We start from the raw sequence: 26,006 nt of genomic DNA, 5'->3' as shown, positions 1-26,006 counted from the left end.
ACCCTGGAATCCCCTAAGGCTTGGCTCTCAAGAGTGAGGTGGATTGGGTTGGGGGGGGGGGGTGGTAGCCTCTAGATTCCCTATTGCTTGAGTGCTGGGGTAAGTGGAGGGCTAGAGTCTCATCTTACTTTGGAGGCTGGTGGTGGGGGAGAGAATCTGGGAGACCTTTTAGGGGCAGATACCCCGAGGACAGGACCTTCCCCCCACTAATAAACATTGACAACATTTAATGCCACCTTGGAACAGGGGCTAGATTTAGCAGGCCTAGACAGTCTCAGTAAATGTAGTGAACCTTAGTGAATAGGGTGGTAATAGCAAATGAGCTCAATAGCCCCCTTGCCTTAAGGTCTGTTGAGAAGAAGCCGTTAAGTACGCCATCTATTAGAGAGGTTCATTTCCATACTACCTGGCAGGGGGCATTTTCTGTTATGGAGCTCCATTTCATTACAGACCTTGTTTTTGGAAGTAGCTCAATGCCTCTTCTTCTAATCATGTATTTTGTGATTAGTCATTTGGAGATCCATATTCAGACATAGAGCGGATAGCAAAGTTAGCCGGATAAACTTACCCGGCTAACTTTGAAGTATATTCATTAGTGCCGTCGCGCTATTGAATTTTGGCAACTATTTTAAAGTTTAAAGTGTGTGTGCGGCGCGTCTCTGAGAGAGCGCGAGAGTATGTCTCAAGGGTCTGAGAGTGTCTCAGAAAGTGTGTGCGAGACTAAGAGAATGCAAGTATGTGTGTGTGTGTGTGTGTGTGTGTGTGTGAGTTTCTAGAGAGCAAAAGAGTGAGTGTGAGCCTACCCCCTTCTTTCCTCAGCAATGTTAGGTTCACCAGATATGCTGATGCCACCGCACAACAACATGGTTTTAGCTATATTTTACCCAATCTGGAGACTTTTCACAGTGGATCTAGCGACTTTCTTCAAGTAGGAGTTGGAAGCACTGCATAGGCGTCAGAACGGGATGGGGCACCCAGGTCCTAGCCCGTCCAGCTTTATCTCAGGGGTAGGCCATCCCTGCCCGCAGGCAGAAAGAAGACCCTAGCAGTTTTCTGGCAGGTCTGGGAATGAATAATTGTAATCTATGGTTTATGCCGGCAGTGTAGGTAAGAAAGAACGACATTAACTGTAAAGGATATGCACTGCGTTAAGAAATTGGCAATGGGGGCGGCACTGGGGGCGCTCTGCTGTCCCTATTATTATGAATTACAAATTAATTTGAATTTGTATTGCCGGGGAGGGGCTGTATATCCTGGGTTAGACCGTGTCAGACTGTGCCGTCTCCCTGTCTCCTCTACCGTGCTATTTGTGTACAGGGCAAAAGCTGCATCCTAGCAACCAGAAATGGTTTGTACAGACAGCAGAAAAGCCACGCACACGCTACAAACTGCAGTCGCCCGGATCCGTAACTTGGTGTAAGTAGCATTAGTTTGCTCATTCTTTTCAGTATTGTGTTCATAGGGATTACAGAATGAATAGAAGCAAGCATTTTTTTCTAATGTTTCTGGTAAAGAGAATTAAGCATCGATACCCAAACACAGGGGCGAGAGAAGAGGGTGCCAGCACACGGCTTACTAGTGGGTAGGGGTTTTCTTCTTCTTGCACAACAGTATCTTCAAAACTGTTATGCCTTGGCACCGTATTTCCCACGTGTCCACCTGGTTCATCCAGATGTGTTCAGGTGTGGTCACTTATGTGCAGAAGAGGGAGAGGCTATGCGCCATGCACGACGAGGGGCTTCTGTCGAGTTTGCAGACGGTTGGTTTGGTTCACATACAGATATGCGTTGGGCTGAGTAATTTGAGCTTTGAGTATGGTTTTGACGGTTTGCATCTGCCTATTATGCATCTACTATTGTGGTAGAGTCACGGGTTTTGAACAGTTTCTGGGATCCACGTATGGGGTTGGTGTGTAATTTGGCTGGGTCATGGGTGGGTTTTACATATACGTGTTGTTCAGCGTTCTTTGGCAGATTCATAAGCAGCTTGAGTTGATGGTATTGATGGCTCGAGTCTATGTTTTGCTTCTTTAGCAGGTGACTTTTGCGCACATTACTAACTGTCTTCGTGGTTTTCAAACTGTCCTTGGCCCCCTTAAACCAGTCTGTTTTTTTAGGGTATTTCTAATAAATATGCCGGGTCTAATAACCAGGTTAATGTATACAGCTATGTATCTCATGCATATTTATTAGAAATATTATGACAAGCAGGCTTGCTTGTGGGAGGAGGAGAGATTTGAGAACTATCGGTCTAATGCAGTGCTTCCCAACCTGGTCCCCCAAAACCTGTCCAGCTAGTTGAGTTTTCGGGATAGCCACGATGAATATGCATGAGATATATCTGCATACAGTGGAGGCAGTGCACATCCTTGACGGACTCCCAAAGAATGGAATGATAATTACTGGTTTAAAAGCAGGCTAGGATTCAGGAGACATAGGTTTAAAACATGAGAAAGTCATTTTACAGCAATGTACTAAAGAGTTTGTACCATTCTCTGGAACAAATACTTAGTAAATCTGATCTTCTTTCTAGGACTAGCTTGCCAGGTATACATTTTTGTGTTAATCTGGATTTTTCAATGAACAAATAATAATAATCATAAAATGATGTGAAGAGGATTTTCATTTCAATTTTCTTATTTTTGTTTCAGGATTTTTTTTGGGGGGGGGGGATTTGATTCATTTAAGGTTTGATTCGTTTGCCAAACCAAAATAAGCAATGAATTAAAAATTAAAAAAAAACCTAACAGAACCCAGTGGCCACTCCCACCCACCCTTTTACCCCCTTCCATAATGGCTTAAAGAGGAGGAGTGATTCCCAGTCACTCCTGCCCTGCTGTGCCCTCACTAAAAGTGGTGCCAGCTTTATGACCTTTTCTAGAAAGGACCGGGCAGGGCGGGGGCCACGGAGGCTCATTTCAACCCTTTTCAGCCTCGATGCCCCTACTATAAAATAAATAAAGGGAGCAGGGCTGGCAGGGAAGCGACAGAGGGAGGCAGGGGTCACATTCTCAAAATATTTCTCAACAAATCGTGCCCGCCGTTCATGAGCTATTTGCCAAACCCAAAAAAAACCAAAACATTTTTCAGATTTGTCTGACAAGGTAGGACTTTGGTTTGCTTGAAACAAACCAAACAGCAAATGACTATTGTTGCTTCAGGTTTTCAATTTGCTTCAAACAAATGCCCATCCTTTCTGGTTTATCTGTGAAGTACTGGGCGGTCCAGGTCAGAGAGGTTTATGAGCATCAAGCATGTCAAGTATTGGGTCCTAGCTTAAAGTTTGCTTATTTTGACAGTGAAAGAGAATGCTGAAAGCGTCCCTGCAGCGTAAGCCTCCTGCTGTGTCTCTTCCACGCAGACCACCTACTGGCTACAGTCACCAGGATGAAGGTAATAAAGTAATCTCAACAAAGTCCAGAAACCAACTAGTGAGTGTGACCAGCTATTACTTTAAATTTTGCATGTGCCAACACTGGGAGCTGCAATGTCCTGTGCTAAAAGTGTGGCCAGTCTCCATGTGGCCAGGATGATGTGGCCAGTCTCCATGACTGACCACATCATCCTAGGCCTCGACAAAGGACAAGCCTTCCTTCTGATCCTACTGGACCTTTCGTCAGCTTTTGACACTGTTAATCACTCCTTTCTCATCAACCAACTAATAGCTATAGGTATCTCAGGCACTGCCCTCTCGTGGTTTAGAACCTTCCTCAGCAACAGAGGATACAAGGTTATGATTCATAACAAAGAATCCTCTCTGTACCCCGCGTCAGTAGGAGTCCCTCAGGGCTCATCCCTATCTCCTACCTTATTTAACATATACCTGTTACCCTTATGCCAACTTCTCACTGACCTCAATCTCAAACATTTTCTCTACGCTGATGATATCCAGGTCCTGCTCCCCATCAAGGAGTCCCTCGTGAAAACACTGTCTCATTGGGAAGCATGCCTCCAAAATATCAAACAGCTTCTCACAAGCCTCAACCTGGTACTAAATTCATCCAAAACGGAACTACTACTCATCACACCAGAGAACAGCTCCTTCACCCCCAATCAGCCAGACATACCAAAAACTACACAAGTGAGAGACCTAGGAGTTCTAATTGACAATCGCTTGAACCTGAAAGCTACAATCAACAAAACCACCAAAGATTGCTTTTATAAACTCCAAGTGCTGAAAAGAATAAGACCTCTGTTCCACACTCAGGACTTTAGAACGATTCTACAATCAATCATCTTCGCAAAGCTGGACTATTGTAACACCATCTTGCTTGGTCTCCCCTCTTCTCACACCAAACCACTACAAATGGTTCAAAATGCCTCTGCCCGTATACTCACTAACACCAGGAGAAGAGACCACATAACCCCTATCCTAATGGGCCTCCACTGGCTACCCATCCACTTCAGAATAATCTACAAGGCCATTCTCACCATATACAAAAACATCTATCAACTAGCCCCAATTGACCTTCATTTCCCCTTCCGATTACACACCTCAACAAGACCGACAAGAGATGCTTACAAAGGATCACTTCAAGTACCCCCAGCCAAAACTACCAGACACATTACGCTAAGAGATCGGGCCTTCTCCACAGCCAGTCCTACCTTATGGAACTCCATCCCCCCTGATCTTAGAATGGAACCTAGCCTCTCAACCTTCAAGAAAAGACTCAAGACCTGGCTGTTCATGCAGGCCTTTCCTAACTCCAATATTAATTAACTCCCAACAACCAACACACCTCACTTTGAATATCACTACTAGCCACCTCTTAAAATGTAATTATATGTAATTAGCTGGTTCTTCTTTTCCTTTTTTTTTTCCTTATTACTCCAAGTTCTATTTTCCTTGTTACATGTAACTGCTGCTTTTCCGCACTATTGTTCAAATTTAAGTTTATTTTGCACACCTGTTTTATGTGAACCAGCATGATGGGACTATTGTCTTGAATGTTGGTATATAAAAAACTTAAATAAATAAATAAAAAATAAATAAATATATATATATATATATATATTTATTGTCATGTGTGAATGGTAACTGGCAAAAGCCACCTGAGGGCAGATGAGAATATGGGTATCTAGCTCCAGGGACCAATAGAAACAGAATAGGGATGACGTGTGGCATCTCCTGACTTACATTAAAAAAAACTAGTATTTCACCTTCTCTGAATTTCTCTAATAATCTGCATGGGGATATATCCCTCAGCATTTCCCAGTCTTACATCAATTAGAGGAACCTTCTGTAGAGCTGGCTGGGCATTTCTGTCGGTTGAACAGCAGGACAATTCCAGCAATGGAATGTGCAAGAGGTGTTAGTGGCTTTTTAGATTGATAGGAGGTTCAGTCCCCCAAAGGGTGGGCCAGTGGTCTAGAGTTATAGACACCTAGAACCCCCGAGGGGGGGGGGGGAATCATTGACGAGGGAGCTGGAGAGAGGCAGCTTGCTCTTTGGGCTCCAGGGCCCCTGATAGAGCATCGTTTGCTTTCTCATCTGATTGGAGGAGAATTCCAAGAGGAGTTCAGCCAAAGGATCTCTGGAGGATTTATCTTCCTAAGTTCCATGGGAGAAAGAGACTAGTCTAGACGACTGAAGGAGGCCTAGCCAGTCAGAGCGTGGGCCGCATAACTGGGCAGGTGCCCTGGAGCCAGCTTTGAGAGGGGAGGGGGAGCAATAGAATAGTAAAGGCATTTCAGAGTTGCTTAAGAGAGAGGAAGGGCAACAGGATAACCAGTCAGGAAAGGTAGCAGCAGAGCGCCTAAGAGGAGTTTAAAAGGGAACGAGGGAGGGATGGGAGCCCAAAGAGTGAGCAAGCAACCCTCCCACTACTGCACAGCTCATTAGGGCCAATAAGGTTTGAAAGTAGAGGTTCAGGACGTTTGTCACAGGCCCTCACCAACATAAAAGGTAGATTCCACAGTACAGGTGGCTCTGGCGCCGGTGAAGAAGGGGCACCTGGTTCCAGTGGTGTCATTGGCCATTCTGAAATGGATACCATGCTGTACTGAGAAGAAATCTACTCTTGCTGCATAAACTGCTGACCGTTCCTACGGCTAGACACAGCCTTGCAAAATTCTGTGGCCTTGACAAACTTTTGGGTAGCCAGGTGGCCTCCAGCGCACATCATCGGCCATATGAAACCTGTGAGAACCCGCCAGCTAGGACCAGACAGCTTGTGAATCCCACGAGCTCGGTGCCCAACGGATTGTGGTATATCCAATCCAACTGTGGTATATCCAATCAAGATATCAATTTCTGCATCCTACGGGCTCGGTGCCCAACGGATTGTGGTATATCCAATCCAACTGTGGTATATCCAATCAAGATATCAATTTCTGCATCCTACGGCCTCGGTGCCCAACGGATTGTGGTATATCCAATCCAACTGTGGTATATCCAATCAAGATATCAATTTCTGCCTCCTATGCATTTGCATGAAGGACAGAGAAGCTCAGAAGGAAGGAAGCTGAAGAGAAAGAGCAAGGCTTTATCCCTTTTATGTCTCGCCGCATGCTGAATTATCCGTGCACTCTGCATGCGCCTCTGCAGGTGAAATTGAGGTACATTCCTGCCTCCGGTTTGCCACCGTTTACAGAGCCTTCTGTAAGTGCTCCAGGATTGCCACCTTGGGACAGTGGTAGTGTGACAACCCTGTCACTTGTTAGCCAGGGTAGAGTTGGCTGCCACTTCGTGCTGGATGGGACACAGACCAGACCCTTGAGAGGGATGAACGGGATTGCAGCAAAGAGTGAGGGAGCATGAGACTGTCCAGACATTTTCAGTACTCCTAATGTATATAAGTTTGGGTAATTGCTTCTTTTATGCTGGGTATTTAGCTTCCAAATATATTTGTGACCTGCAAGTTGAGATTAAGCAGACATAGAGGATTTCTAAGCATTCTAACAAAAGGGATTTACTATGCTAAACCACAAGATTGAAATAGTATCTACCATATCTAACCACTGAATGCCTTAGTTGCTAAAATAAATTCCTATGATGTAACTCAAAAGTGTAAAATTTCTGGACCCTCATTAACTGGACTCAAATCTTATCTGATATCTAAACACTCAGATTACTTACAGTGTTATATCACCTAAAGATCTCCTGGGATTTACAGATTATCCTGTAGATGGACATCTCCAGAGAGGAAAGGAAATGCAAAATAAGAATGGTGGTGGAATAAATGTGAGGAAAGTGTCCTCTTGCAAGTTGATGGTCAACCAAGAAAGCCCGGAAGAGAGTAGAACCTGACCCTTTCCTCGGGCACCCGTGATAAGGGGGCTCCCCCCTTCCCTTTCCCCCTGCACTTATCTCTAGTTCCTGCTGTGGGGCTGAGGTGACGGTGACGCTACCTGTTATGTCATCACCCAAAATAAGTGAGGAAGGGCAGAGGCATGATCAGGGCTGGATTTCCCATTAGGGGGCGTAGTTACCTGACCTGGGCCCACCTGCTGTCTGGAAGGCACTGTGTGCACGTTTTCTGGGGTGGGCACAAGGAGAGAGAGAGAGAGAGAGAGCTGCCATTGCTCACAGCATATGTTTGTAGGGCGTTCATGCACCTTCCAATGCAGCTTTGAAAGGGGATCTTCCCTTACCTGCGCCTGGACGTACGAGATATAAATCTGACCCTGGGTATGATAGCACGTGCTTATTCAGGTGCTAAGGACTACGCATGTTGGAAACAGATATAGAGAGCAGCAGTGGCGGATTAAAATCCTCTAGGGCCCCTAGGCACCAACATTTTTTTTGGGGGGGGGGGGGGGGGGCAAAATCTGTCCTCATAGTTTCCTTGCGGCGAAGCACAAAACCTCAATGTGGGGCCTCTGAGCCCTAGCATAATGACAGCACCTTGCACAGGCTTCCTAAGCGCTCAGGTGCTGCGCTCAGACTTAGAGGCACCGTGCTAAACCTATTGGTTTTACCTTCAGCAATACTGACAGTCAGCCTACAGGAATAGGGGACCCCTAACCTCGGGGGCCCCAAGGGACATGCCTACTGGGCCTATTGGGTAATCTGGCACCGGAGAGCAGGAGCAAACAGATATACCCTTAGCTGGCGTGCCCATGGCTGCCTCCTAACGACTTGGAGGGCGCCAGCATTTACGTTCTAGAGAAACGTTAATGCTCCACATTATTCTCGAAGCCTTGCACATCGTTTTGTAAGTGATGAACACCAAGAATGAGTCTTTAAATCTTATATACTTATATTATAGTCTTTAAATCTTATACTTATATCCCCTTGTTATAATGTATTTCCTTCGCTTTTGTTATTATGTGAACCGGCATGATGTGCCTTTCTAATGCCGGTATTTAAAAGTTACTAAATAAATACATAAATAAATTAAATGCACTGAATTTGGTGAAATGGAAGAAGGTCCGCAGCACGCCCGCCTCCTGTAGCCTATCCCTTTGGCATATTTTTCAATGCGTTTCTTTCTGTCTGCAGAACCCTTTCCCGCTTCAGAGGACTTGAGGAACCTGGGCGAGCTGAGGACTGAAATGGAGGTCTTAGAAAAGGAACTAGAGCAAGGTTACAGAGAGGAGGCCCTAACCCTCAACAGAGCGCTGGCAAACTTAACCAAGGAATATCTGATCAGGTAAACCTGCTGAAACCGCTTGTCAGACGATGCAGACGTGAACTAGGCCTAGGCCGAGCAGGGATCGTGCCAGAAGGACAGTTTTCTTGAAGAGAAACAATATTCAAGATTCACAGCAAGGACCTGGAGAGAAAAAAAAAATCCAGTCGCTACTGCCTTACACCTAAGGACAGAGCGTTGAATGTGTGCGATGGGCTATGTCGGCCTTTCCCCCCATCTTCACCCCACTGTACCCCACATGCTATTGCTGGCTTACTGTGAAAATCCTGCCCGTCCCCTTAGATAACCCGGGGAATATATAGGGGAATGTGGCGAAACCCGTCGGCTGCAGCCCTCTGGGGCTTTTACTATGCCGCCCCAATGGCAGAAGAAGGCCGAAAGCAGCCTTGTGCTTAAATCCTGGCGAGGCAGATATTCAGTTGCCCGAGTAACTTTGCCCAAATGCTCAATAGCACTGTCCAGATAGGTCGGCCTCTGATTGCCCCTGGCTAAAGTTGCCCTCATAAACCCATCCAGATAATTTTCTGACCGGACCCACCCTCACCCCCAGCTATCACTGAATTTCAGCGCTCCCTGGCTAACGTTTAGCCACGCCCCAGCCATGCTTCCATCACTGCCTTTTTTTTTTTTTTATCCACCTAAATTTTGTCCGGGTAATAAAGTTACTCTGAAAAAAAATCTAGCAGGGAAGCTGGGAGAAATTTTCAATTCTCCTTTTTTTTTTTTTTGAACGCCTGATGTAACTCCCAAAATGTATCCGGACAAAGCATCAACCTCCCGATTTATTGCAAGATGCGCCTTTCTCATCAGGGCTAGTAATCCCGTGCCCCGAGAGAGCCAAAATGCTGCAGCCCTGCTCGGCTGGGAATCCTTGTGCTGGTGGCCTCGCTCCTCTGGCTGTTCAGGAGGGCGCGGAGCAGATCAGGTCTTTAGGCAGGAGGCTGGATACTAGCTCGCCCTTTCAGGCTTTTTCAGCAAAAAGACCTCTTCTTATGCCTTCTCTAAATCAGATAAGGTCTCTCTGAAGCTATTCCAAATCTTCCTTTGTTTCTGAGAGTCCTCTCCAGAGAACATTATTTTGTCAATGTCACTTTTTCTGTTAACTGAGGGATTTACTTATTTAGCTTCTCTTGTATTCCGCAGTTTCTACAATGTATTCACTGCGGATAACAACAAACATTCAGAATCATAAATCTGTGAGCTATATACAGTAGATATGTGTGTATATACATTTCCGCAGTTTCTACAATGTATTCATTGTGGATAACAACAAACATTCAGAATCACAAATCTGTGAGCTATATACAGTAGATATGTGTGTATATACATTTCCGCAGTTTCTACAATGTATTCATTGTGGATAACAACAAACATTCAGAATCACAAATCTGTGAGCTATATACAGTAGATATAGCAGTAGATATAGTAGATATGTATATATATGTGCCTGTGTGTATGTACAATACTATAGCAGGCCTCTTGCCTCTTTCCTAGGCAGTCCCCTACTAATTTCTGCCTCCCCTGACTCCCTTAGGAAACGACTCCCATTCTGAGGAATGCGAGGGCCGTCCGAAGCGTTAGCCACTGCACTGCTATCAGCAAGGGGGTGACTGTTGGGAGATATCCTAAAGTCCCTCTCCTGCCAAACCCCTAGGGTGATGCTAGGGGTAAGAGGCACTGGAGTACATGTGGTCGGACTGAAAACCAGAACTGCCGTCGCCCGCTCTTGTATGCTCTCTGATGCCGTTTCGCTGCCCCGCAGGTCCCAAGGCATGGAGCATGAGCTGAGATGTGCCACCCGGGAGCTGGAGCTGGCAGAGCGGCAACACCGGGAAGCCTGCAAGGCCCGGGCCCGGCTCCTTCAGCAGAACTGGCAGCTCCTCAAAGCCCTGCAGCACCTCCGCCAGTCCCTGGCACGGCGGGACAGGTGTCAGCCCGACAGCACGAGGACGAGCCGCAGCAGGACTCCTCCGCAGATCACCAGCTGGAAGCTAGTGCACTTTCCACACTTCTAGCAGCGGAAGTTTTAATTGCCTCACATTTTAATCAGAGAGAAACTTCCGTACTATTCTAAGCTTCGTGGTGCATTTCAAGTGATTTCTCTATTATTCTGGGAATAGCACTTTTTTTTTTTTTGTGGCAGGAGGCGTGCCCTGATATAGGATACTCTTGGAATCATGCTGAATATTCAGCCTGGTGTTATTTTAAGGGCAGCACACGTAAGCAAATTTAACCGATTTAAAATGTCACATGAAGCGGCAGCATCCAGTTTTAGCATTTCATGGTGCCAACATCTAACGTTAAACTTCTGCCTCTCCCACCCAGCAAAGGACAAGCCAGTGAGGAGATGCAAGGCCCACACGGCTAACATTTTAGTTTGAAGTCGTGTTCTTTGTTCTCTTATTTAACTTTCATTAAAATCTGCCCACCGTGGCTGGCTGGAGAGGGACCTCTAGTCAGTACCTGAGCTGGACAAAAGCAAGAGCGGGTACTGACAGTTAGAGAGGGAATCCCTGCTGCCTCTAGGATTTCCAAAGAGCCTTTTTCCAGTCAGGCATGGGGGTGGGATTACAGTGAACAAAACTTGCCCTGGGCACATGAGGGCGGTATAGTGCTCGTTTCTGTTGCTTCCCATATCTCACCATTTTATGGAAGATTGTGAGGTTTACATACATACATGCAGGTTAGGGATTAGAGGATAAGAACGAAAAAAAACAAAACCCTCACATCCTATTTGGTCAGCATTTTATCTTTATTTGAAATGTTTGTACCATAGCCCATGGCCTTTGCACCCAGGATGAACAAATTCACATGTAAACTACTATATCCCCCCCAGCACCCAAATTTAAGTCCTGGGAATTATGTAACCACAGAGATAATGACCAATAAAGCGAGCTGGAGATTCTGGGCCGGATTTACTAAGGCTTTTCTCCCATTCTGTGCCTACAGGAAAAAAAAAGCTTAGTAAAACTGTGAGAAATGTCCTTAGCACCCATCCTGCTTCATGACTGCGGGGCCCCTTCGCTGATAATGCGCTGAAAGGCAATGCACCTCTGTGAACAGGGGAGTAGGTATTTAGTAATATACCGTAGGTCGGGAAATTCAGCATCATAGCACCGTCCTGCACGTTTGTAAAATATAAAGAGTCTTTCCCATTTAGAACGAGAACTCATTCAAAGATTCTAGAGATCCCCTTGTCTCACCTCCTGCAGACCTGCCCCACCTCTGCCTCATCCTACGCTCCTCCACCCATTCTCCCCCAAAGCTCTCTCACCTCTCCCCCAATTTTCCTTCCATTCCACGAAGCCCCTGCTTTTTTTTTTTTCATTTTTTGTCTCTTCCCCCTTCATTATTCCTTTTTTTTTTTTCCATGCCAGAAATGCCAAAAGGTGAAGCTCAGGTCCTCACTGGAGTGAGGGGGCTTGGGGAATGGGACATGAGTAGGGAAGGACATTCAGTCCACCTGGTTCCTCCCACCCCCATCCTATTCCCCCCGCACTCCCTGCCCCCCCCCCCCCCATTTCGTGCCTTGCCTCCATCATGGGAGAGCGCGCTGACAGACCCGCATGATGCCCTCCCTTCTGCTCTAGTTGCAACCCTTGGGGGGGGGGGGTCCTTCTTTGCCCTTCATTTTTTGACAAAGGATGCTCCAAAGCATCTCTCAGAGCTCTTTGGCGCATCCACTCCTTTACGAGCTCCGCGTTCTGTTGATTCACAGTTTTGGAGCAGCTCATTTGCAGGCAACCCGAAAGCGAGCCTCGTCAGTTGTTGGAGCTTCGTTGCGGAAGACCATTCCTGAGGAAGTAAAGCAATCGCAAGCTTTCAAAGCATTCAGGGAAAAGATAAAAAGCGTTTTTGTTCTGTGAGGCTTTTTTATGTAATGCAATGTATTGTTTTAACTTTATTTTACTTTTATGTTTTTTTTTTAACTTGAGTTGTAATTTGCCTGGCATAACATTGTTTAGGTGAAACATAAATATTTTAATAAACACAAGCCTCACTCCCTGGTCATGTCTTAATTTTAAGATACTCAGCTGTTCTCTGTCGGCCAATACTTTACTCTGGTGAATTTCAGCAGGACAATTAGAACAACTCCCAGGGCCGGCGTAAGCATTAGGCGGGGTAGGCGGTGGCCTAGGGCGCCAGAAGTGGGCAGGGCGGCACTTTTGGAAGGACGGTGACATGAGAAGTAGGTGCGGGTGGGATGCGTAGCTGGAGGGCATTTTCAGTTTTGGGGTAATATAGTTCTTTGAGGAGCTGGGGTCATTTGTGATGAGAGAGAGAGAGATCAGACGATAGGGTGGCTGAACACCACCAGCACTGACGCCTCCCCTATGCTTTCTTCAAACAGAGCCATTGAAAGTGCTCAGGGAATCCAACCTTTCTTTCCTGCAAACATTTCACGGACACCCATCACCTCTCTTTCACTTCTACCTATGGTTTAATGCCCTATGAAAAACGGATTCATGCAACATATAAAATGCACGCCAGAACCCTTTGTAATGTATAAAACTTAATATTAAATAAAGAATGGTTTCTGCTGTAAACTGTGCCCTTCTTTTCCCCATGACCCTTTGTGATAAATTGCAGGAAGACCTTGTGAGATTGGAAAATTGGGCATCCAAATGGCAGATGAAATTTAATGTGGATAAGTGCAAGGTGATGCATATAGGGAAAAATAACCCATGCTATAATTACACAATGTTGGGTTCCATATTAGGTGCTACAACCCAAGAAAGAGATCTAGGCGTCATAGGGATAACACATTGAAATCGTCGGTTCAGTGTGCTGCGGCAGTCAAAAAAGCAAACAGAATGTTGGGAATTATTAGAAAGGGAATGGTGAATAAAACGGAAAATGTCATAATGCCTCTGTATCGCTCCATGGTGAGACCGCACCTTGAATACTGTGTACAATTCTGGTCGCCGCATCTCAAAAAAGATATAATTGTGATGGAGAAGGTACAGAGAAGGGCTACCAAAATGATAAAGGGGATGAAACAACTCCCCTATGAGGAAAGACTAAAGAGGTTAGGACTTTTCAGCTTGGAGAAGAGACGACTGAGGGGGGATATGATAGAGGTGTTTAAAATCATGAGAGGTCTAGAACGGGTAGATGTGAATCAGTTATTTACTCTTTCGGATAGTAGAAAGACTAGGGGGCACTCCATGAAGTTAGCATGGGGCACATTTAAAACTAATCGGAGAAAGTTCTTTTTTACTCAACGCACAATTAAACTCTGGAATTTGTTGCCAGAGGATGTGGTTAGTGCAGTTAGTATAGCTGTGTTTAAAAAAGGATTGGATAAGTTCTTGGAGGAGAAGTCCATTACCTGCTATTAAGTTGACTTAGAGAATAGCCACTGCCATTAGCAATGGTAACATGGAATAGACTTAGTTTTTGGGTACTTGCCAGGTTCTTATGACCTGGATTGGCCACTGTTGGAAACAGGATGCTGGTCTGACCCAGTATGGCATTTTCTTATGTTCTTATGTGATGAGGGGGCAGATAGGGAAGGTGATGATGATTGCCAGCAGGGTGGGGATAGAAGGAAGAGAAGAGAGTGGTGAAATTTGGCAACCTTTACCAAAGACCTTAGGTTGAGAAAAGCAGTTTTAAAGATATATATTTTGCCTACATGTTCAGTAAATCATTTTAAAAAATCAGAAGTATAACAACATAATCACATTTATTTCTGTTGATTTTTAATCATTTTAAATGTCTTGAAGCCATAAGAAAAAAGCGCGACCGCGGCAGGACTCGAACCTGCAATCTTCTGATCCGAAGTCAGACGCCTTATCCATTAGGCCACGCGGCCAGTTAGAAAGTTTCGGGTGGGCATTCTCTTAAGTGCTGCAGGGCGACGAACGTCACTTGCTCCGAGGGAGTATCCGAGCACCGCACCGAAGCCCCCTGCGCGTGGCGAGGAGGCCCCCGTTTCGCGTGAGGGGCCCGGAGCGCTACCGCACGGTGCCCCGGGACTACGGCTCGCTTTTTTTTTTTTTTTTTCTCCCGGCGCTGGATGAGCTGCAGGAGCACGCGTGAAATGGGAGGAGAAGGAAATGGGCGGGGCTCCGGAGCTGCCGGTCGCCCCGCTCCGCCTTCGCGCTTAATTTAGGCCCCGGCTTTCCTAGGCCTCCACCGGGTCCTTAACCCCTGCGAGAAGCCGTTCTACGGGCGTCGTTTCCCAGCAATGTCAGCGAGGGGCGGGTAGAAACGGACGGGGGTCGTTTGGCCTCCCGCACCCTGGATTTCAATGACCAAGTGATTTTGTAATTATTTCTAGTTGTTGATGTTGTGCATCTCTGTTTTATAAGGTCATTTGTTGGGTGCTCCTGGGTGTAGGGACGGCTGCTCTCATCCTTTCTTGCCATGCGTTAGTAGCTCTGCTTGCTAGGGATCCTTTTCCCTTTTAGTTTGGAAGCACCAGCCAGGAATGGATTGATGATTGTCAAAGAAACTTGTAAAAGATGCTTTTAAGTACTTTGACCGACCCAAAAGAAATGTTTTTAGAAAGCCCTTTGGGAACGATCAAGATACACGGAAGGCTCAGTAGAACACAGGAAGTTTACGGACCTTTCACTGCTTGCTGTGGCCCACTTTCTCCATGCATTCATAAAGCTCCTCCAGGGGACACTAACTCGTAGCAGATTTAAAACAAATATAAGGAAGTTTGGGGTTTGTTTGTTTTTTTTTATTATTATTGCAAAATAAGCTGTGGAATTTGTTGCTGGAAGATGTGGTCAAGGCTAGTAGTATAGTTGGGTTTGGGCAAGTTTCTGGAGAACAGATGCATTAACACCTATTAGCTGGACAGCAGGGCCTTAAGGAGGGGTGATCAGGAGGAGCAGCTGTAGTCCCTTGAGGGGGTGGAAAAATGACTGAAATGCAAGCAGCAGATGAACAGTCAGGAAAGGACGGGTGCTGGCTCGCCTCTTATCGAGTTTGGATGGGAGAGAGAGGTGGGGATCAAGTTTGGCAAAAGAGGAGGCACAAATACATTTGCCAGCTGTGGGTTTTATAATTCTAGTTTTGGCTTTTGCCAAGTAGACCTGAGGATCACCACCTCTTCTGGGAGTGAGCCACGGATAATTTAGTTGTGTTAAAATTGATAATTCATATTATTTAGTTATGTTATATTTGCATTCTGACTCATACTTGTAAACATTTCTAATAAGTGCAATGTATTATATCTCAGGAATTGCTAAATAAATGAAGCTTGATGACTGCTTTTAATGCTGGTGGAATCTGTCCGAAATGAGCCGCCTGCTCTGGAAGAAGTCGCTGGCCCCTGTGCTACCAGCATGGAAACTGGGGGCACTGAGGAGTGCCATGGGGTCCTCTGTCAGCCAAACGCCAGAGGAAGAGGCAGAAGCTAGCAGCAGCCAACGGCGCGTGAACCCACTGAACATCCAGATGCTGTCCAGGGGGCTTCATGAGCAGATATTCCGGGGTGAACAGGTGCAGTATTTTGAAGAAAGCATTCAGAAGAGCATAGACCACCTGAAAAGACATGATCTGTGGGGCAAAGAAACCTCCACCGTCCCCGACGTCGAACTGCAGCTGCCAAAGATGTACGGGAGCAACATCGATGAGCACTTCCGGGTTCTGGCTCAGAAACAGAGCTTCCCTTACTTGAAGGCGGCCAATGAGCTGCTGCAGTGTGAACTGCCCCCCGTGCCCAAGGAATGGGCCATGGAAGCTGGATGGACCAAGTACGGGCCAGGTGAAGACAAGGAGGCTGTGAATTTCCCAGATGAACAGGCTTTGGTGTTTGATGTGGAAGTTTGTATGGCTGAAGGTCACTGTCCAACCCTGGCAGTGGCTGTTTCCCCAAATAACTGGTAAGGGCTTTTTTTTTTTTTTTTTAAATGTGATGTTGTGCATTTGGGGGTCCCAGTTGAGGTCAAACACATTCTTGCTGCTTCCCAGACCCCCAAGACATTTCCCACTGCTGCAGCCGGCTCTGCTGTGCTATTTCTGCTCAGCAGCAGGGGGTGGGAAAAAGAGCTGGTGTTTCCTGTGGTCTGCTGTGCCATTCTACTTCCTGATTTCAGGTGGTTTTTTTTTCCCCCATACTTATCTGTTTCATCAACCACCAAGTTCAGGGCTCTTGTTGGTAACTGTTTGATTCAAATTTCCTGCCATCCCCTGTCATTGATGTAGAGAGTAATGTTGGAGTTGCATCAAAGGTGAGCATAAGGCTTAATGGTTAAGGGTAGTAACCACCACATCAAGCAGGTTACCCCGGTGCTTGGTTACCCAGACTGCACAGATCAATGCCTTGTTGGATGTTGTCTGAATGTAAATCCTCTTTTCCACATTTCCCCCTGCCGTTGAAGCAGAGAGCAACGCTGTATATGCATTCAAAGTGATGTATCAAGCTTAATTGGTTTAAGGTAGTAAGCGCCTTAATAAGCAAGCTACCCTTGCACTTGTTTACCCAGATTGTGAAGTTCTGTCCTTGTTGGTTGTTGTGGAAAAGAGGATTTGCATTCAGACATTTCCCCCTGCCGTTGAAGCAGAGAGCAACGCTGTATATGCATTCAAAGTGATGTATCAGGCTTAATTGATTTAAGGTAGTAACTACCATAATTAGCAACCTACCCCCGTGCTTGTTTACTCAGATTGTGAAGTTCAGTCCTTGTTGGTTGTTATCTGAATACAAATCCTCTTTTCCACATTTCCCCTTGCCATTGAAGCATAGAGCAATGTTGGAGTTGCATTAACTGTTGCGAAGGCTTATTGAGTAAGAGTAGTATCATCAGGTACTAGTCTCCACTTCAGTAATCCACCCCCAGTGTTTATCCTATGCCCCTTTGAAATCCTTCACAGTTTTAGTCTTCACCACTTCCTCCGGAAGGGCATTCCAGACATCCACCACCCTTTCCGTGAAGAAATACTTCCTTACATTGGTTCTGAGTTGTTCCCTTACTGCCCGGCTCCGCTGGCTGCTTCCTCCCCTTAGCTGAGCAGGGGTTCTTCAGCCTCGATCCCTCCACTCTCCAGCTGTTAAAAATCAATTCACTGGTGGCAAGTGTATTCTCAGAAGCCTAAATATATTTACATTTTCCTTTTATTCATAGCTGTTGAGCACTGTATCTGGTTATTCCCAGATAAAATATGCATTGCTGCACTTCGTCGATTATTGAAGGCAATAGAGAATGAGATGTTGGTTGAAAATGAAATTACGTACAGTGAGGATTTTCCTTCAGGTATTCGTGGTGCAGTAAGCGGATGGTAGAGGATCGCTACACCTGGTCCAGCCAGCTGACCTTGTCTGACCTTATTCCCTTGGAAACCGCCACAACCTCCAGCTGCCTCAGCAAACGGAACTGGACAGAGAGGCTGGTAGTGGGGCACAATGTCAGCTTTGATAGGGCACACATTAAAGAGCAATATCTGATCACGGTAAGTCCTCCACGGGGGGAGAGAAGAATATCGGTGCTGCTGCTGATACAAGTATTAGTGATCTGGGCACCAGCCCCTGTTGTGCTATGCTTGTCACCTTATTCCAGTTTAGAGCTTTTGCTATTGTGTCTGACCCGCTGGTGTTCCTTCTCGTTCCTTACCTACTTACCATGGGGGGGGGTCTTGAAACCACATTTTCCTTGATAAGAAATTTAGCCTTTCGTGGGGGATTGTGAAAAGCATTAGCAGAGTCCGGGAGATACGTTTCCTTATTTGCATTTGAAATATAAATGCAGTCGTTCAAGCAAACAGTCCAGACCTTTGCTTGTTGTAGCCTTGACTCTCTCTCTGTGCATTGCAGGGCTCCCGGATGCGCTTCCTGGACACTATGAGTATGCACATGGCTATCTCTGGCCTGACTGGGTTTCAGCGCAGCCTCTGGATGGCCAGTAAACATGGAAAGAGGAAAGGGCTGCAGGAGGTGAAGGAGCATATCAAGAAAACCAGCAACAAGGCCAAAGGGCTACCAGTGAGTATTGAAGGCGAGGCTGTGGGTGCTGGTGTTTGAACAATGAAGCATGACTTGGAAGACACGATCATGGATTCTGGACCAGTTCATTGGTTTACAGTAGAGTCCTTATACCAGGCCTGTCATAGTAATATACAGTAATGGCAGAAAAGGTCAGATGGCCCATCCAGTCTGCCCAGCAAGCTTCTTATGGTAGTATCTGCCACTTTGTGCAGGATACCCCCAAGTTTTATGATAAAAATAGTAATATTTACAATCAGTCAAAACCAAGCAACTGTCAAACCCATAACAAATTACTGCTGGCAACATTTTTACTGTGTGAGGAGCCTTCTTGATGATTCAGACAATGTTGCTTGACGTTCTTTACTTTGGGACTTGGCCATAGAAGTAGTCCTGTTCTTTTTCTCTTATATCGGAGTGTTAGTATCCCAGACTGTAAAAGTCAGGACCCATGTTGGTTGTTGTCTGTATCCAGTTCCCCTCCCCCCCTGCCCCGCCATCAAAGCAGGGAGTGATGTTGTATTTGCATCAAAAGCATCAAGGCTATTGATTGAGGATGGTAATCCTCATGCACTCTGTTAAGAGTAGTAACTGCTGCTCTGTGCAGATTACTACCATGCACCTCTCGTTATCATTTCCAGCCTTTAGGGATCCGCAGTGTTTATTTCATGCCCCTTTGAATTCATTGATTGTTTTCTTTACCACCTCTTCCAGAAAGGCATTCCAAATGTCCACCATGCTCTCTGTGAAAAAATATTTCCTGGTTCTGAGTCATCTCCACTGGAGTCTCGTTTTGTGACTCCTAGTTCTATTGTTTATTTTCAGACGGAAAAGGTTTGAAGTTTGTGCATCATTAAAACCTTTCAGATTTCTGAAGGTCTGTTTCCCTGTACGTACCCGGATCAGTCCAGATTCCTGGGTTTTGCCTCCCCTCCAGCAGATGGAGACAGAGAAGTTTTAACGGACTCCGTCCTATACCCTTGAGGTGCCACCTAGAGCCTCTTTTAACCAGCAGGTGATCATAGCTCTAGCTGCCTTATGTCCTCTTTTAGGGCCACTCCACAATACAAAAAGATGATCCAACATCCGGAAACTGTTGGTAACCTCCAAATAGTGCAACAGAACCCGTCGAACATCAAGCTTTCTTAGGTCCCGAGATTGGGGATCAGACTGGTCTAAATTAGGGAAAGACGGAAGTTCAACCGATTGATTCAAATGAAAAGAGGATACCACCTTCGGAAGAAAGGAAGGCACCATCTGCAAGGAAACTCCCGTATCCATAATTCTCAAAAAAGGCTCCCTGCATGATAGCACCTGAAGCTCTGAAACTCTGCGCACCGAGGAAATAGCCACGAGGAAACCTACCTTCAACGTCAGATCTTTTAATGTCATTCTCTTCAGGGGTTCAAAAGGCACCGCACACAAATCTTTAAGCCACAGGTTTAAGTTCCATGAGGGACAAGGATCTCTGATCGGTGGACGTAAATGCTTTGCTCCCCAGAGAAAATGAGTAACATCCTGATGCACGGGCAAGGCTACCCCATGGACTTTACCATGGAAACAACTGAGAGCCGCTACTTGTACCCTGAGAGAGCTGCAGGATAAACCTTTTGGCTAATACCACCTGTAAGAATGATAAAATATCCGACACCAGGGCCCGAGTTGGTTCCTCCTTATTCGTGACGCACCATGATTCAAAGACTCCCCACACCTTGACGTAGGCTAGGGAGGTAGAGGTTTTCTGAGACCGCAAAAGGGTAGTCACCACTGCGTCTGAATAACATGAGACATTTTCTCTCAAAAGTCAGGTTGCTAGACAAAAGCGATCTGCCTCTTCCAAACAAACAGGACCCTGATGTAGAAGTCGTGGAAGCCCTTGAAATCTCAGGGGCCCATCCACCACTAGACTGACGAGATCCGCAAACCACGGACGTCTTGGCCATTCTGGAGCCATTAGGATTACCTCTGCCAGGTGCGACTATTCGGCGCAGCACCCTGCCGATGAGGGGCCAAGGTGAAAACACATACAGCAGTACCGTTGTCGGCCAGGGAAGAACCAGGGCGTCCACGCCTTCTGTTCCTGGTTCTCTGCGTTGACTGAAGAAGCAAGGCCTTGGCATTGCGAAAGGTCGCCATCAGGTCCATACTTGGCCAGGACCACTTGACGCATATGCGGTGAAAGGCTTCCATGGATAGCTCCCACTCCCCGGGATCTAGCCTGTGTCAACTGAGGAAATTGGCCTGAACATTGTCGACTCCCGCAATGTGAGAGGCAGCAATCCTGGCTAGATGCTGTGCCACCCAATGCATCAATTGTTGAGCCTTGAGTGCTACCGGTTCGCTCTTGGTTTCTCCCTGGCGATTGATATAAGCCACTGCTGTCACATTGCCAGACAGAACCCTGACCGACTTGCCCCGCAAGAGTGGTAAAAAAAAAAGCCTGCAATGCTAAGCGAACCGCCCTAGTCTCCAGACAGTTGATCGACCATTGGGATTCCTCCACTGACCACAGACTTTGCACTGATTTGTCCTGACAAACTGCTTCCCAGCCCAAGAGACTGGCATCCGTGGTCACCACCGTCCAAACGGGAAATTCTAGAGGGACACTGCAGCTTAAGTTGTCCAAGAGGAGCCACCAATCGAGACTGGAATGAGCACATTCTGTAAGAGGAAGATGAAACTACTCTGACACTGGGTTCCAAAGGGACAGCAATGCTGATTGTAGAGGTCTCATATGAGCACATGCCCATGGGACCAATTCCAGAGTTGGTCGTCGAACCAAGGACCTGAAGATAGTCCCAAACTCTGGGAGGCTGTTTGGACTTCAAATCTTGCACTTGTCCCTGTAGTTTGGTAATGCGATCCCCCGTCAGAAAAACTCTCCCCTGGCTCATGTCAAACAGGGCTTCCAGGAATTCCAAGGACTGGGAGGGAATCAGATGGCTTTTGGCTAGGTTGATCACCCAAACTAGTGACCTAGTGATTGCAGCAGCTGAATAACCCGGTGAATCGCTGCATGGCAGAGAGCTTCCGACTTCGCTCGGATCAGCCAATCGTCCAGATACGGATGAATCGAGTCCTTCCAGAGCTGCGCTGCTACCACGATCTTGACTTTGGTAAAGGTCCTGGGCACCATGGCAAGACCGAATGGCAGAGCCCGAAACTGAAAATGCTCTCCCTGGATCGAAAATCTCAGGAACTTCTGGTGGTCGGGCTGAATACCGATGTGTAAATACGCTTTGGTGAGATCCAGAGACACTTGGAATTCCCCCTTGTGCACCGAAGTAATGACTGATCTCAGGGTCCCCATGCGAAACCAAGGTACTCGAAGGCATCTGTTGACTCTTCAAGTCGAGAATGGGTCAAAAGGTGCCCTCTTTCTTTGGCATCAATAAGTAAATGGAATAGTGTCCCTTTCGCCGTTCGGTGGGAGGCACTTGAATGATGGCTCCGAGCTGGATGAGGCGTTGTAATGTATCCTGCACCGCCCGACGCTTTTCCACGTACGAGCATGGGGAGACGAAAAAGCGGTCTCGCAGGCACCGAAGAAAATGTAAACCGTAGCTGTACTTTATCACACTGAGGACCCACTGGTCCGACGTCAGTTTGGTCCACTCCTCGAAAAATTGCGAAAGTCTGCCTCCCACAATTGGTACCGAGGAAGGGACCGGTCTCATTTCATTGTGAGGACTTAGGCACTCCTGCAGACTGGCTTGACCCAGGTCTGCTGAAGCGACAGCCTCTAAAGGACTGCGACCAGGACTGTTGCCGGCTGGAAGACTGTTTAGCCGAGGAGCCTGACGACCTAGAAGAATGAAATCTCTGATTCCCCCGGAAGCGGGACCGAGGAGTAAAAGAAACTCTCATCTTAGGTCTATCCTCTGGCAGCCGATGGACCTTGTTCTCCCCTAAGGAGTGGATTAGATCCTCCAAGTCCTTTCTGAATAGCAGCTTGCCTTTAAACGGTAGAGATCCCACCTGAGCTTTGGAGGAGACATCAGCAGACCAGTTTCTCAGCCAGAGCAATCTGCGGGCCGAGACAGCTGACACCATAGAACGGACAGATGTACAAAGAAGGTCATACAGGGGATCCGCACTGTAGGCTACAGCGGCTTCCAAACGTCGTCCTTGAGCGGCCTCCTCCTCCTCCGAGAGAGACGATACACTCTGTAATCGTTGGACCCATCGAAGGCTCACTTGCAAAGAGAAGCTGCTGCTCACGGCAGCCCAGACTCCCAGCGCAGAGACCTCAAATATCTTCTTGAGCTGAACCTCTAACTTGCGATCTTGGAGATCTCGAAGCGCCGTCGCTCCAGTCACTGGGATGGTGGTCTTTTTTTATTACGACCGACACCACCAATTCCACTTTGGGGACTTGAAGAAGGTCCAGGACCTCTTCTGGTAACGGATACAGCTTATCTATCGCTTTGCTGACCTTCAAACCCAAATCTGGGGTGTCCCATTCACGAAAGAGCAGGTCAGTGACTGAGAGATGAAAATGGAAGGATCTAGTTGGCCCCCGAAAGCCCACCATAATAGGATCAATATTCCCCATCTAGGAATCTTCCTATGGAGTCTCATTACCCAACTCTTCCAGAATTGCCGGATGAGCAGCTCCAATCCAACCCTCTTGAATAGACGGACTACCTTAGGGTCATCCCCCTCCATTGCCTGTGGCATTACGTTGTCAGGACTGTCACCCGGATCCGCCCCCCTCGGGGGCTTGTCCCCCAAATCATGATCCTCTGGTTCAGAATCCACGGAGGAATCGTTCTGCCGGCGGTACGAAGGGGGAGCTACAGTCTCAGCCTGTCCACTTTATCAGGGTGTCTAGGCTGCTTAGCAGGAGGGCCCGGCGTCGCTGGCAGGGACGCGGAACTTTTCTTTGCCGCTTTGCGGGCCTTAAACGCCTTATGCAATAACATTATGAAGTCTGAGGGAAAAGGAGGATGAAGAGGAATCCGATGCCCCCTCAGGGCTGTCCTCAGCCGCATCAAGGGAAAAATCAGATGGGCTGCCGCCCCCCCCCCCCCCCCCCCCCGCGGGGACAGACGGACACAGCGATAATGGAGGGGGGACTTCCCCTCCCCTCCCGCAACATGCTCAGCCACGCGAAAAGTAGCCAAAATGGCCTCCGTTCCAGCGCTGTGCTGTGGCCGGCCGAGTCTCCCCGGCTTGACTTACTTTTCTTATTTTCGGCGGCTCCGGAGGTTCCCTCCCCCCGGGGAGGCAGGTGGAGCAAAGGCCTTCTCTGGAGACGCGTGCGCGCACGTCTCCACATGCTCTACAGGCCGTACCTCGCGGCATTGAAGCAGCTGCCCGCGGCAGCACAAAACGGCAACGGAGGAAAACGAAAGCCGAATGTGGCTCACCCTAGCAATAGCAATCCAGAGAAAAATACCAACGGAGAGCACAGCCCAGACAGAAGCTCTGCTTTCAAAGTAAATTAAAGCTCTTTTTTTTTTTTTTTACAACCTGTCAGCATCGGGTCCGGTGCCTCCTGGGGTGAGTGATCCGGGCTCCCCGGTAGCACCCCAAAGTGCTAGGGGAAGGAGTGGCAAACAGGGTCCTCGACCCCGCACCCCCCTCCAATTGCCTCAGATACCAGGGGGGATGGTCCTCTCAGAACCTGCCAAGCCCCTGGGAGGCTGCCTTGAACGCGAAGAAATCTTACTAAGTTCTGTCTATACTTTTTTTTAATTTTTTTTTTAAACTATGCCCACAGATCACACTGTGATACTGGCAGACTGTAGGTGGCACCTCTGGGTATAGGATAGAGTCCACCAAAACTTCTCTGTCTCCATCTGCTGCAGGGGAGGCAAAACCCAGGAGTCTGGACTGATCCGGGTACGTACAGGGAGCATCTGCGGAAAGAGCCCTATGGGAACCCAAAAGCTCATGTACAAATCCCAGATGTTTATGAAAGAGCCTTCCGAGTATCCTGGAACCTTCTCAATATAAGTTCCAGCTTTCTCAATTAGAAGGGCCTTGCCACCTTCTTTTCTCCATGGTAGCTCTTAGCAAGAGAAAAAAAACCTTGCATTTATCAAGCACTCGGGCTGCATCCTCTCCAGATTAAACCTTTCTGAGGGTTGTAAGAGGAGCTCAGGTATCAATATGTCTTAATTGTGCAAGTTAAATTATTTAAGTATGCGACTAGGAAAACAAAATGAGCAGTGTGGTAGGATGAGAGATGGTTTCAGCTCCCTTTTTTCCTTGGCATATGTCCCTGAAGCGTAAGGGAAAACTACATCTCACGCTTTATAGAAGAAACTAACTATAACCTCTGGCCCCGATACACTAGAGGGGTGCTGGTATTGTAATATCCTGCACACCTTTAATATTTGAGGCTGTATCTTTCTCCTGCCGCAGAGTGATTCAGTTTGAGAGCAGAGTTCATACTGCATGTTTCTCTGGCTGCAGATCGCTGCCTGGGATTGGGTGAACATCAGCAGCATTAATAATCTGGCAGACGTGCACAACCTCTATGTAGGGGGACCCCCTCTGGACAAAGAGGCCCGGGAGCTGTTTGTGAAGGGGAGCATGGCAGAGATCCGGAAGGAATTTCAGGTAAGAAATGGAAGGCATGAAGCTTTAAAACAAGGTCCCCTCTGCGATTGTTTTGGAGTCCGGACTCGGGCCTCTGGGGCTAGAGAAGGCTTGGGAGTATTGTAGAGGAAGTGCTCCCAGGCTCCAGAGTGAAAAGGGACAGGGATTTGAAAGATTTTCAAGGCATTTGCCATGGCTGCTTGCCCCTCCTCAATAATATGGGATGGGGGGGGGGTGAGGGAGGAGGGTGGCAGGAGTACATGTTTGAATGCATTTCTTCATTCTCTGTCTCTCATCCTATCCTTTTCACAAGTCAGTGACTAAGGTGTGCTGCAGAGGTCCCAGCTTTATAAGAATCTTGACGGGAGCTGGGATGGGAACACATCTGCTCTGGCCCCTGGAACTGGACTGGGATCACCATCTGCATAGGTAGGGACCTTTTGTTTGCCTAGGAATTTCAATGTTATAACAAAAAGAAATATCAATGGAAAAATGTACTTTTCCACTGACTTTTCTCCTGTTGGTTATAACTAAATCATTTTCCCACTGATTTTGTGGTGTTATAACATCGAAATTCCCAGGGAAAATTAAAATAATAACATGAAAATGAAGGTGGGATCAGATCAGTCCAGACGCCTGGGTTTTGCCTCCCTGCCAGCAAGTGGAGACAGAGAAAGTTTTCACTGACACTGTCCTTAACCCGGTGTGCCACATGCAGTCCCTTCTGTATTCATCTATCTCTAGCAGATGGTAGAGGTGAAAAACCTCCAGTCTGGAGTGGATTGAAAAAAAAAGATGCAAGAAGATAAAAGTTGGAAGACTCCTCCCGGAAGGTTGTCAGGTCCTGGTGGGCCCATCCTTCCTGGTCAAGGCGACCAATTGTAGCTCATGCCGAAATATCCTAGGGGTTTAGGGCAGCTGTGG

The 26,006-nt window shown here is 47.1% G+C and overlaps 1 protein-coding gene and 1 non-coding gene across 6 annotated transcripts in view; one reads left to right on the top strand and one right to left on the bottom strand.

Moving 5' to 3' along the window:
• Window positions 1-1,348: 1,348 nt before the first annotated feature.
• The window catches only part of POLG (DNA polymerase gamma, catalytic subunit), a 70,181-nt gene continuing 45,523 nt past the window's right edge, over window positions 1,349-26,006 (top strand). Inside the window, exons 1-7 of one of the 5 annotated variants that reach the window (XM_029574666.1) lie at window positions 1,349-1,416; window positions 3,299-3,392; window positions 8,443-8,593; window positions 15,792-16,437; window positions 17,809-18,004; window positions 18,366-18,533; window positions 24,957-25,103. In XM_029574666.1, coding sequence (XP_029430526.1) covers window positions 15,851-16,437; window positions 17,809-18,004; window positions 18,366-18,533; window positions 24,957-25,103 — 1,098 coding nt within the window. In that variant the 5' untranslated portion in view covers window positions 1,349-1,416; window positions 3,299-3,392; window positions 8,443-8,593; window positions 15,792-15,850. Of the gene's footprint in view, window positions 1,417-3,298; window positions 3,393-8,442; window positions 8,594-14,544; window positions 14,866-15,340; window positions 15,556-15,791; window positions 16,438-17,808; window positions 18,005-18,365; window positions 18,534-24,956; window positions 25,104-26,006 lie in introns of those variants that run through there. The other 4 variants (XM_029574670.1, XM_029574667.1, XM_029574665.1 and 1 more) reach the window with 4 other exon arrangements.
• Window positions 14,339-14,411, bottom strand: TRNAR-UCG. Its single transcript has one exon. It is a non-coding gene; the product is annotated as a tRNA-Arg (tRNA).

The sequence above is a fragment of the Rhinatrema bivittatum genome, chromosome 13 (genome assembly GCF_901001135.1).
Source record: "Rhinatrema bivittatum chromosome 13, aRhiBiv1.1, whole genome shotgun sequence".
NCBI classification, from domain to species: domain Eukaryota; kingdom Metazoa; phylum Chordata; class Amphibia; order Gymnophiona; family Rhinatrematidae; genus Rhinatrema; species Rhinatrema bivittatum.
This window is presented reverse-complemented; position numbering and strand designations above follow the sequence as displayed.